The sequence below is a fragment of the Sciurus carolinensis genome, chromosome 4 (assembly GCF_902686445.1).
Source record: "Sciurus carolinensis chromosome 4, mSciCar1.2, whole genome shotgun sequence".
In the NCBI taxonomy this organism is placed as follows: domain Eukaryota; kingdom Metazoa; phylum Chordata; class Mammalia; order Rodentia; family Sciuridae; genus Sciurus; species Sciurus carolinensis.
Window position 1 is genome coordinate 86482360 of NC_062216.1, and position 13345 is coordinate 86495704.

The 13345-nt window shown below is 35.3% G+C and overlaps 1 protein-coding gene across 3 annotated transcripts in view; it reads left to right on the top strand.

Annotated features, from left to right (window-relative positions):
- Positions 1–13345, top strand: part of Aebp2 (AE binding protein 2) — a 131706-nt gene that overhangs the window by 54942 nt on the left and 63419 nt on the right. For all 3 annotated transcript variants that reach the window (XM_047550402.1, XM_047550400.1, XM_047550399.1), the window contains 3 exons: positions 1236–1422; positions 5885–6009; positions 12805–12872. In XM_047550402.1, coding sequence (XP_047406358.1) covers positions 1236–1422; positions 5885–6009; positions 12805–12872 — 380 coding nt within the window. The remainder of the gene's footprint in view (positions 1–1235; positions 1423–5884; positions 6010–12804; positions 12873–13345) is intronic.

Below are 13345 nucleotides of genomic sequence, written 5' to 3' on the forward strand. Positions count from 1 at the left end.
GTGTACCACCATGCCTGACTTCAGCTGCAGATTTTGCTGCTTGAAGATCATTTTGGGAAATGATTGGATTATGGAGAACCATTTGTTATGAGACACATGCAGAAATTATATCCTAAGATCTAACTAGAAATATAGCTGATTTGTATATTGTAATTCTGATAATACCTGAATCTTTCTAATTTGTTCTTGGGATGTTAGATTTGCCAGGTTACTTAGTTGCCCTTTTGATTGAAATCTTACAGAAGGCTGAAGAGGCAGTATTTAATGGAACTCATAAAGGCCCACAAAAGACCCAACACTGAGCATGTCTTCTGTATAAGAGAGGCTAAAAAAAGTTTCATAAATTTATAAGAAAATTATTATTTTTTTTGGAGTACTAGGTGTTGAACTCAGGACCTTGCATATGCTAGGCATGTATTTTATCACTGAGCTACATCTCCAGTTCTTGTTTTTAAATTTTAATTTGAGACAGGGTCTTAATATACTGCTAGTCTGGCCTCAGACTTGCAGTCCTCCTGCCTCAGCCTCCTGAGTAAATGCCCAGCTAATAAGACAATTTTTTAAAGGTCAGTACATTTCTTTCCTACCTGTAACAACAGTATAGAACAGTAGGGAAGCTGGTGTGAAGGTTTTGAAGTAGCATATATCTTAGGGTAAAATATATTTTAAAAACTATGAGTCCCAGTGGGATATCAAATTACTTCTGGCTCCTATTATAAAAGTGATTAGTTCAAAACCAGTTCTTGGTGGGGTGTGGCAGCACACACCCAGCAGCTCAGGAGGCTGAGGCAGGAGGATTGGGAGTTTAAAGTTAACCTCGGGAACTTAGTGAGGCCCTAAGCAGCTCAGTGAGACCCTGTCTCTAAATAAAATACAGAAAAGGGCTGGGGATGTGGCTCAGTGGTTGAGTGCCCCAGGGTTCCATCTCTGGTAAAAACAAACAAACAAAAAACCCAAATCTTTCTGGGAACAACATGCCACTATTTTTGTCTAGCATGTAGTAGAAGAGTGGTAGACTTTAGAGTCATGAAGCTTGCGCCATTGCCAAACATGTATTATCTTGAGTAGTTTTATTTTATGTATAAAATGAACTTCTTTTATAAAGAAGTATCTCTTCTAGAAATAGTTCCATTGCACTGACTTACTTCTGAAAATACTAAATATTAACTAGGTCAATTCTGCTTATCCCATACACAGTATCCCTGATGTTCTTTTTCTCTTTTATTTTCATTTAGTGTGTTGTTGGTGGCTGCAATGCCAGCTTTGCTTCTCAGGGAGGGCTAGCTCGCCATGTACCCACACACTTCAGTCAGCAGAACTCCTCAAAAGTTTCTAGCCAGCCAAAGGCCAAAGAAGAATCTCCTTCTAAGGCTGGAATGAACAAAAGGAGGAAATTAAAGAACAAAAGACGACGCTCATTACGTAAGTGTTTCACATAGAGAATCTATGTGGATTAGAAGACTCTTTATATCTCTACCTTTCAAGCAAATCCAGTTTTTACTGTTCTTCAACTTGGCTTATCTGTTTCTGTTAAAAGTAATAAACAGAAAGGATACCTGTTTATCATTGTGAGAATTCAGAGATGTGTGTTTGTAGTAGCTATGGAATTATATATGACCTTAGAATATACACTGTATAGAATTAGATTTTAGGGACTACTTTGCTTCTGTTCTAGTTTTAGAAAATTTAGAACATGGTTTGTTGGTGTTCTTGAAAAGAAATGTTTTAGGAAATTTTAACATGGTGAAGTTCAAAGTCAAGTAAAAGTTACGTAACACATCAACTCCCAAGTGTAGTATGTATGTATAGCAAAATAATTGAATATACTCTATGAGTGTACCTACAGTCCATTGTAACACATACATACTATGGTAATGTGCTTAATTACTTGGTAATAAGATATATCTTTTATGGTTAGGATAGGAAAAAATTAGATGATAAGGCTTGCAAATGTTAGGGACAAGAATTGACTTTGAAACTCCAGACTCTAGCACAATTCCTAGCTCTTTGTATCATCTGACTAATCTATCAGGAAGAAATTTGAGTGAATATGAGTGAATGAATGGAGCTGTAATAAAAGGGAGTTCTCTGCAATGGTGAACTAGGAAAAAAAAAATAGTTTGCACCTTCCCTTATTCTCTTGGAATTTGATTAGAGTATGGAAGAGAATCCAGGTACTAATCCAGACTATAACTCTAAAACATTGACTCCATCCCTACCCCTCCCACTGATATAGTACTAGGGATTGAACCCAGGGGCACTTTACCACTGAATTACATCCCCAGCCCCCCTTTTTTTTTTAAATTTTGAGGTAGGGTCTTGGTAGGGTCTTACTTAGTTGCAAAGGTTTGCCTGTAATTTGGGATCCTCCTGACTCAGCAGAGAATATAGGAATGAGCTACCACAAGTGACTTGAAATATTTTTTTGATACTGCAAAGGTATAGTGGCTCAGCCTTCTGAGTAGCTGGGGTTAACAGGTATGTACCATTACACCTGGCTTAGAAGTTTTAGATTCCCAGCATGACACTTTTTTTTTTTTTTTTTTTTTTTTTAAGTACGAGGGACTGGATCCAGCTTGCTCTACCTCATAGCTAGATCCCCGTTAAGTTGCTCAGACTGTCCTTGAACTTAAGACCCTCTTGCCTCAGCCTTTTGAGTAGATGGGATGCAACCAGCACCCCAATTTGCTTCATCTACTTACATCCTTTTTTGGGGGGAGGGAGGTCTTGAATTCATAATACTCAACACATCTCCTAAGAATATTCTTCTGCACAACCACATCACCATTTTTACATCTGATCACTGGAATGTAGGGTGTCTGTTTTTTTGATTTCCAAAGGGAATGTTTGTGAGTGTGTGTGTGATACTTGGGGATCAAACCCAGGGCCTCATACTAAACAAACCACAAGAGCCACATTCCCAACCTTCTACAAGTGGGTTTTTTTTTTTTTTTTTTTTTTTTTGGTACCAGGTTGAACCCATGGGTTCTTAACAACTGAGCCACATCCCCATCTTTTTTTATATTTTTATTTTGAGACCATCTTGCTAAGTTACTTAGAGTATTGCTAAATTGCTGAAGCTGTCTTTGAACTCGTGATCCCCCTGCTTCAGCCTCCCTAGCCAGTGGAATTATAGGCATGTGCCACCATGCCCAGCCTTCTATAGATTTTTTTTGTTTTCCTTCTTTTTCCTTTTTGGTACTGGGAATTGAATTCAGGGGCACTCAACCACTGAGCCACATCCCCAGCTCTATTTTGTATTTTTTATTTAGGGACAGGGTGTCACTGAGTTGCTTAGTGCTGACTGTGAATTTGTGATCTTCCTCCCTCAACCTTCTGAGTCATTGGGATTACAGATATGCACCACCACGCCTATAAGTTTTTGATTATGTATTTTATCAGTTGAAAAATGCTTGGACTATAACACAGCCTTAACATATAATTTATACATTGTAGGTAATATTACTAACACACTTTGTAAAATAATTGCTTAGAAGGAGTATTGAAAAGGATGAGATGAAGAAATGAACAAAAGTGCTATTTCCCTTATTCTAATGAATTAATTATATTTGTGTTTTGGAGGTGAGAGTGTGTCTGTTTGGGTCTGGGGTTTGAACCCAAGGCCTCCCACATTGTGAATATGCACTCTACCATCAAGCTATACTCTAGATTCTAGTTTGGTATTCTTCATATTTATTGTAACAGATTTGGTAAAATGGCAAAGGTCTGCATGCATAGACCTGAAATTCTGAAATTCAGTGGCTCTTTTCATCATTTTGAAACTATGTGATGATTTCAGTGTTTCAGTCTTGAAGGAAAAGTGGTTAATCTGAATGATTAGAAGGGATAAATTATTGTTTTCTTTTAGTGCTCATTCTTTCTTAAGAAAACTTCTTATGAAACCACACATTTTTTTTTTTTCCAGTAGCCACAGAAAAGAGATTTGTTCCTATGTCTTAGGTAAAATCATAACTGCTTCCCAACCCCAAGTGTGATTGCATTCTTGGTCTTGTGGGTTCTGCTACTTCTTTACTAGATGGTGTTTTGCTTATTTTCTTTTGACAAAAAAATCTAGTGAGAAAAGAATTACCTTGGTACCTTTTGTTGCCAGCTGGTGAAGGTGTCCCCCACAAAACTGTGGTTTCTGGGTGTTGTGGCACATGCCTGTAATCCAGTGATTCGGGAAGTCGAGGCAGGAAAATTACTAGTTCAAGGCCAACCTAGGCAATTTAGCAAGACCCTGTTTGAAAATAAAAAATGAAAATAACTTGGCAGTACAGCTCAGTAGTGAAGCATCCCTGGGTTCAATCCCATGTACCTAATAAATAAAATTTTAAAAAACTGTCTTTTTAAAAATTTTTATAGGTATTCTGAGAAATCTATGAATAGTCATAGTATGGCAAATCAGCCTGCATGTAATGCAGAATATTACAAATCAGAAAATCAAGCCAATTCTTTGTTTTTAGGAAAACTGAATTTTCAGTTCAGATCCTAAAAATTACATGTATCAGTAAGTTCCACAAATATAACATAATCAACTCAGTTTAATTCGAGCAATTATTCTTAGTAATAAGAATAGCACAATTTGTAATAATATTTATGGGATAAAATAGAAATTTGAAAACATTCTTCAATGTGTAACTTTATTGTGAGCACACTAAATAATCGCCCACTTTGTTTATTTTAAAAAGTTACATAAGGTTATTGGTATAAGTTGTGGTATGATTTATAAGGCATTTTTCATATGTATTTGTTTTATTTAATGAATGTATAATTTTTCAAATGAGAAACAGTCCAAAGTAGGTTATGCACATAAGTCATACAGCTGGTAACTATTGGGCTTAGAACTTTGGTAGACTATCATTCAAAAATATATTAATGGGCATGTAGTTCGTTGATAAGAGTCCTTGCCTAGCATGTATTAGGCCCTGGGTTCCCCAGCACTCCCCCCCCCCCCCCCCCCGACAAAATTAAACAGCATATTAGACTGAGCACAGTGGCTCATGTTTGTAGTCCTAGTTACTGGGGAGGCTGAGGTAGAAGGATCATTTGAGACCAGCTTAAAAGTTATTTTTCGGGCTGGGGAGATAGCTCAGCTGGTAGAGTGCTTGCCTCGCAAGCACAAGGCCCTGAGTTTGATCCCCAGTACCAAAAAAAAAAAAAAAAAAAAAAAAAAAAAGTTATTTTTCTTAAATTGTTAGAATATTTGTCAAGGGGGTTAGAGTTGTGGCTCAGTGGTAGAGCTTTTGCCTAGCCTGTGTGAGGCACTGGGTTCTATCCTTAGTACCACATAAAAAAATAAATCAATAAAATAAAGGTATTGTGTCCATCAAAAAGAAATAAAAAAAAAAAAGAAAAGAAAATACTTGTTAAAAGCCTCAAAATATCACTTTGTCAGTGTTGGAAAAATTGTTTATTACGTATTAAAAAACAATGCCCATTAAATGTATTTTTTAATGTTTGTCCATGGTGCATTTGAGATCCCAGTGTTGTGCATAGATGGAGGATGTTAATCAGATTGTTGAAAATATAGAACTGGTGCTGAGGATAGATGTTGGAATAAAAGATAAATTTTTATGAAAAAGAAAATAGCTGCAATATGAAATTATGAGGTTTGAGGTTAGAATCTAATACTCTAGAGAATCAATCTGTATTCATGCATTAGTTAGAATTCTGCTTTCCAACTTCATCTTCTCCATCTTCTCTTCTCTGCCAGAATTCCTGTTTTCGAAAGCAAAGAATATCTTGCATTTAAACAAGTTATTTTAAACAAGTAATTTAAAATTAGTCTTTTTACTTATTTTTGCAAATAGACTATTTGGATGTTTAATAGGCTGTTGTATTTTTCTAAATATTCTTTACCTTTTTTTGTATTGACTTTTAGCACGACCACATGATTTCTTCGATGCACAAACACTGGATGCGATAAGACACCGAGCCATATGCTTTAACCTTTCAGCTCATATAGAAAGTTTAGGGAAGGGACACAGCGTTGTTTTTCATAGTACTGTAAGTATTCAGTTTTTTTTCTTTCAAATTATACATGTAGATTCACAAGAAGATCTATAATGATTTTTAAAACCATACTCTGAATTGCTCAAATTCTAAGAAAATACATTTTAACAAAATCACAAAACCTTTATGCTTTATCAGTATTTTAAAAATTATTTGTATTATTGGTTATAAAGCAGATAGTTCTGGGCTGGGGATATAGCTCAGTTGGTAGAGTGCTTGCCTGGCAAGCATAAGGCCCTGGGTTTGATCCCCAGCACCGCAAAAAAAAAAAAAAAAAAAACAAAAAAAAAAAAACAGATAGTTCTTATAATTCTGTATGTTTATGATTAAGGTGAATATTTAAGCCTTTTGTTTGAATTTTAAAAATATTGTGACATAGTATGCTACTAGCATTAGAGTAGACTTTGACCTCAAGTAAATGAAGTGTCTTTTCATTGTTCATTGTTTTTGTTTTAGTTTGTGGTTTTTTTTTTTTTTTTTTTTTTTTTGTTATTTTTTTGTTATTTTTTTTTTAATTAGAACATTAGATTTCTTTTAGGTCTTAAACTTTCCATTCATACCTGTGTGTTGTGTGTACCTTACCCTCAACATACACACATGTATTTTTAAATTAAACGAAAAAGAATATTAGCAATCAAATTAAAACTTGTTCAGGAAGAGAATTTTAAATGTTTTGTTTCATGGATATATCTCAGGTTCCTTTCTTGAATTTTGGCTAGTGCATGGTAGATACTCAGTATGTTTGTTGGGTGACTAGATTTTTGGCACAGAATAAAAATAATGGAAAAGTGGGAAGTAAGTGTAGTTTTCTTTTAGGTTAACTAAGAGTTAATAGAATTGTTTTCTTTCATGTCTCTTGCCATTTGTTACCTAGTCATCAACCCACCCATCCTACTTTGTACTGGAGATTGAACCCAGGGATGCCCTAACCACTGAGCCTATACCCCCCAGTCCTTTTTTTATATTCAGACAGGGTCTCTTTAAGTTGCCCAAGCTGACATCAAACTTTGCAATTTTCCTGCTTAAGCCTTCTAAGTAGGTGGGGTTACAGGTGTGTGCTACTGTGCCTGATTCTAGTCATTTTTAAGTTGGTGTAGTTTGGCGTAGGTAAATTAGTAAAGGTGAATTATAGACCAGACCGTTGGAAATTTGAATCATGAAAAATGAGTATTTAATTTTTCACTGTTGAAATAGGAAGTATTCTAAATTTGGCTTACTTTTCTATTTCAATTAAAAAAGAATTTAATATTACAATCATTGTTGATATCCGTATCTTTTTGGATTTGAATCTGTTTTCCCCATCCCCTATAATGAGATTTTCTTGGCATTTTTACTTTTTCTTACATTTATAGTTATTTCCCAATTATTAGGCTTTTCTGTTACATCTGTGTACTTATTCTAATATATACATACATACATATGTGTATGTGTATACACACACACACACACACACAGTTAACCTCCATTGTTCTTTCTGTTCCTTTTGATTTCTCATCTGTCTTGCTCACTTTTTAAGCTCCGTATATGCCATCGTTATCTCCCCCATCCAATCCTTTTTAGAAAACAACTTCCCGTACTTCTATTATAAAAATCTGCTGTTCTAGGTCTCCCTGATGCTTTCATTTTAAAAATAAGGAAATGTTCCAGTAGTGTGTTTTTGTGGATATTTATTGTAAGAATTGAGGTAAAATATTATAACTACTTTTGGAAGATAGGTGAAATTGGATCTTATGTTATTTGGGTGTGTTACTAGAAATTGAACCAACAGTCTTGTGCATGCTTGGCAGGCACTCTACTGCTAAGCTACATCCCCAGCCTTTTAAAAATATTTTAAAACTCTTGAGACAGAATCTCACAAAGTGTCTAGGCCGGCCTCAAACTTGAAATCCTCCTGCTTCCTTCTCTGAATAGTTGGGATAATTAAGTGTATGCCACTGTACCCAGTTTGTAGTATTTCATTTTTATGTGATATAATTTTAGTCTAGATTAGGCTGGATGCAAGGGTATCTAATTTTATAAGACCTATTCATATTGAATGAGTCAAGAAAATAACCAGCAATGGATTGTATTTATGAAATTAAATGGAAGCAAACTTGATATAATTTAGGCAGATTATTAAATATATCATATAAAATTAAATTGTAGGTGTTTTTAGTTGACCACAAAAGCCACTGCTGTTCCTCAGATTTTTCAGATGGCAAAACAAGGGACTAAACCAGGTGCCTTTTCCAGTATGACATAATATAGTTACATACATATGTACATAGTATAGTTACATAGTGCTTAGGGACCTCTGTCCCTAGAGGATTCCATAGTGAGAACCCTTGTGGTATTAAACTAAAAAAGTGTGATATTTAAAGGAATGTAAAAAATAAGAGCAATATTTTAAGTATCAGTATACTCCAAGCAAGCTTTTTAAATAATTAGGGGTGAAATTGTGAATATTGGAAATTAGGTAAAGATATGAGTGGGAGAGTATAAAGAATTGAAGATGTGGAATCAAAGAAAGTAAAAGATTGCATGCAGAAAGAGGAAGGGGAAACTTTTTGAAATTGTAAGACATGAAAGGTGTGTATTGAGTTTGTATTGAAGAGCGGTATACCGTACTTACATATAGGAAATACGGTTATCTAAATAAGGATGAGTGATTTGGAGGGGAAAATAGTCTTGAGAGACCAGAAAGAGTTACAATGGCTACTTTGGGAATTTTGCTGAGATTGCAAGGTTAGGGGCTTACTCAGTGGTGGTAGAATCCTTTTTTGAAGCTTGTGATCTTAGGCTTATGATGTGGTAGGTCTGAAATTGGTTCTTTTGTTTATTTGCAGAGTTTGGCAGAAATTGCACATAGGGCCTTGTGTATACTGGGCAAGTTCTCTACCACTGAGTTATATCTCCAGCCCCCAGAAGTCTTTATTTATTTTACTATTATTATTTTTTCATTTAATTTTTTTGCAGTACTGGGAATCAAATCCATGGGTGCTCTACCACTGAGCAACCATTTCCAATCTTTTTATGTTGAGACAGGGTCTGGTTAAGTTGCACAGGCTACCTTTCAAATTGTAATCCTCCTACCTCAACCTCCTGAGTCACAGGGATTAAAGTATACCACCTAGAAGTCAGTCCTCTTGTCTGTGTGTGGCTCTCCCCTCCAAAAAAAAAAAAAGATCAGTAAAGATGTGGTCACCAGGCTGAGTGTGGCATTGGGGCCAATTTGTTCATTCACGTAAATATTGAGGACTTTGAAGTCAGGTACTGATGATATAAATGAGGGGAAAAATATGGTATACTCTAGTGGAAGAGACATGATAAACAAGAAAAATAGTAAAATTGTAAAATCTTGAAAGAAAAAGAGGGCTTTTTAGCCACAGTGGAAAAAATGCCTGGTATGTTTGAAAAGCAGTGAGGAGGAAGGTCAGTGTAGCTGGACAGAACAAGACAGTTTAGTGTCTTTTGACATTAGTACTGAAAGATTATCAATGGTTTGAGATGAAAGGATGACTCCAAGACTTTTTGGCCAGGGCAGCTGGCTAAAGTGGTGGAATTGCCATTTAATACAGGATGTGGTATGAGCAGAGATTAAGAGAGAGGGCTTTTACGAGCTTAAGAGAGAGTTTTACGAGCTCTGATCTGGACATACATGGTATGTATGTCCATACCTTTAAGGTATGTAGTGGTATGGCATGGATATAAGAGTTCAGAGGAGAGATATGACTACAGATAACAAGGATGGGGAATTTTTAGCATATCATTGGTATTTATAGTGTCAGACCGGATGATATCACCTAAAAACTCAGTGTAAATAGAAAAAATAAAGTAGTAAAAGGACTGAGGTTTTTAGGGTTCTCTAAATACTTAATGATCTAAATAAAGGGCCATAGATCCGATGAAATGGTGGTCTAGTAATGAAGTATCCACAAATAAGGTGTTGATGGTGATAAATAAAGCTATGATTAAAAAGTGAAGTGCCAACTCATCAACTTTCATATGCTTCCATTAAAATAGTCCTTTGCATTCACCATGGGAGGACTACAGATGCCCCCTGCCCCAGTTAGGTAAAATGAAGTAAATAAAATAGTGGTGATGATATTATGATCTAGAATGAAAATAAATGTTCATGCGGCCCATGTAAGTCTATGAGGATGGAAAGTTTTCTGGCTGTAGAAACCCTTTGGGAGGACTTGAAGCTGTAATACTTATTTATGTGATGGTTTGAACACTGAGGAATGAGTGATGTGAACCTATAAGTGACAGGAGGCAGAGTTACCTTGGCGGAGGAAAAGTCAAAAAGGTAGAGTGTATTCTGAAGAATAATTTTTGCTGGGGAAGGAAAGTGGAAGGAGGACACATCTAATGAGGCAAGATCTTCCTGGGACACAATAGAAAACAAAGGAACTAGGTGCTTTTCACAGTTCTATGATAGTAAGGTTTTGATGGCAGTAGTATATGTTAAGCAGAATCACTTCTGTTAGTTGTCAGAAAGTTCCATACTTAAGGCAGCTTTAAATTTCCTTGTAATCAAATTAACTTTTATAGGAAATAACCATACTAATAATGAAACAGGTTGCAAAAGAATGGTATGTGTGTAATTTGTCTAATGTGCCTTATTTCCTTAATTAGAACATTTTCTTTTGTGCCTTCTCCAGAAGAGGTCAGCAGAATCCTAGTTACCAGTCAGTAGACTTAGGATACTTGATTAACTAGCATTGTTTATCTATCTTCATTGTGGTGGTTTATTTATTTAGCAGTACTGGGTATTGAAACCAGGGGCACTCTACCACTGAGCTACATCTCCAGATCTGTTTAATTTTTGTTTTGAGCAGGGTCTTGCTAAATTGCTGAGGCTGGTCTCATACTTGGAATTCTCCTGTGTCAGCCTCCCGAGGTACTGGGATTAAAGGTTTGCACCATTGTGCCAGACTTGTGGTAGTAGTATTTTATTTTAGCACCTCCAAGTCTGTTCTTGAGCTTTTTAGTTAATTTCATTGTCAAGTCTAAAATAAGGGTGTTTATTTAACTGCAGGTTTTTATATAGTAGAGCAAGTGTTATATTTTTGTTTGAAGTTCTGTTTTTACTCAGTTCTAATATGTTTACAGGATGATGTAGTATTTGGGTGGTTGAAACAAAACTTGTTAAAAAATTTTTTTTGAGATTGAGATAATTAAAACATTAAGCCTAATTTTGTTAATGTGGAAATTGTAACTGCTGTAATATAAATTTGATTTGTTTTTATTTTGTTTATGGTACTGGGGATGAAACCAAGGGCCTTGTGAATGTTAGGCAAGTGGTAGAGCACTAGGAACTGTTTTCCTAGTCCTGTTATTTTATTTAAGCATTACCTTAATTTTCAGACTCTGGTAATATATGGTAATATAGTTTTCCAGGCACTGTTCTAGGTCTTTTTGTTCAACTTAAGCTATCATTTGATAGATTTGATAAGGTTAATGCTGAAGACCAATTGACCTTTCATTAATCACCTAAGTTAAAGTTTGGCATCAAAAAATGAACCATAAGCCCGCTGTGGTATTCCATGTCCTATAATCCCAGCTTCTTGAGAGACTGAAGCAGAAGGTTTGAAAGTTTGATGCAAATCTGGGCAGTGTAACCAGATCCTAGTATCTTTTCTCCCTCTCCAAATTATATATGCTTTAAACATTTTAGCTTAATATGTAAGTGAATTTGGATGATCTCTAGTTAAATTTCTTTAGTAAGATACATTTGTAATGTATATATAATCTAGTAGTTTACAGTTTCTGTATATTTGTAGTGGAGCCAGAATTCATAGACAATTAAAAGCCATTAGAGATACCCATATATGCAGATCTTTGAGATATTTTAAGACTTTTATTTTCATTCTTTTTACTGTAATTCTGTAGCACATGCTTGTCTTTTTGGAGACTGTCTTTAGCAAGTTTTCCAAAAGCTGTGAACTCAGTTTTCATATGAGCAAGCTCCTAATTTTACTAGACTGGAATTTTGGTGTGTCTCACTGCCTTGTGCCTAGGGTCTGATCTGAAAAGTTAGAGGTCAGAAATCAGAAAGTTTCTTTTATAAGTCTCATTGTTTCTCCTTAATATGAGGTTGAAGAAGTTCAAGGCAGAAAAATGTAAAATGAAAACCAAAGAATAAATGAGGCTTGACAAGCCAGATCCTGAAGCATTTTGCACATCATAAGATGAACCTTGTCCTAAAGTGCTCAGGGGAACCTTAGAAAAGTTCTAGTCAGGCAAGCAGTACTGTTGAATCTGTGCTTTGGAACAAGCACTCTGGGAACTCAGTGGAGAATGGTTTTGGGAACTTGAAAGAAGTTCAGAAGATTGAAAACCTGAACTTAGGTTATGGTGGTTTGGATGGAGGTCATAATGGATAATAAAAAAGTATGTAACTACTAGGTCTATTAATCGGATATTTGTTTAACCTTTTGGGGGCCAGAAATGCCCTAAGGTTTTCATTGTAACACGAGTATCTTTAAGCATAAGCTTTTTTCTAAATTCAGGCTTATTTCTTTAGGATAGATTTCCAGAAGTTTAGTTCATTTTATAATAACACTGCTACTGCTATAGGTAGTATGATACCAAAGTCTATAGGATGAGATTCCTGTGTCTTAGAAGTTTCAGTCTTGTGGGAAAGACAGATTTGAGTGCCAAAAATGATAAGATACTGTGGCAAGAGTATCTTGTGTAGGGTATGGACATTTAAAGTTCTTGAATAGTGGCAAAAGTGCTTTTTAACAGGTCAGGAGAACGATATTTTACAGCTTATTTTATGATTTCTTTTCATATCATTACTAGGTAATAGCTAAGAGAAAAGAGGATTCTGGAAAGATAAAACTTTTGCTTCATTGGATGCCCGAAGACATGTAAGTATTTGAAATGCTATTTGTAACTAATAGACCTATATTATACTTTCATTAATGTCTTTTTTTTTTTTTGGTACTGGGGATTGAACCCAGGGACACTTAACCATTAAGCCACATCCCCAGCCCTTCTTTTTTTTTTTTGAGACAGGATCTTGCTAAGTTACTCAGAACATTGCTAAGTTGCTGAGACTGGGATTTTGAATTTGTGATCCTTGTGTTGCAGCCTCCCAAGTTGTTGGATTACAGGCATGTGCCACCATGCCCCACTTTATTAAAATCTGAAGCACAAAAATTACTTGGCTTATTAAAAAGATTTAAAGGAACCAAACTGTATGGTGTTGTGAGGTTATCAGGATTAAAGAGATAATCTGAAAGGTATATAAGAACATGGTTCAAGTTATATAAGCTTCAAAACCTTGACTTTTTATTGTTTTCAATAAAATCAGGTTAATGATTTTTAGGATTGGATTATT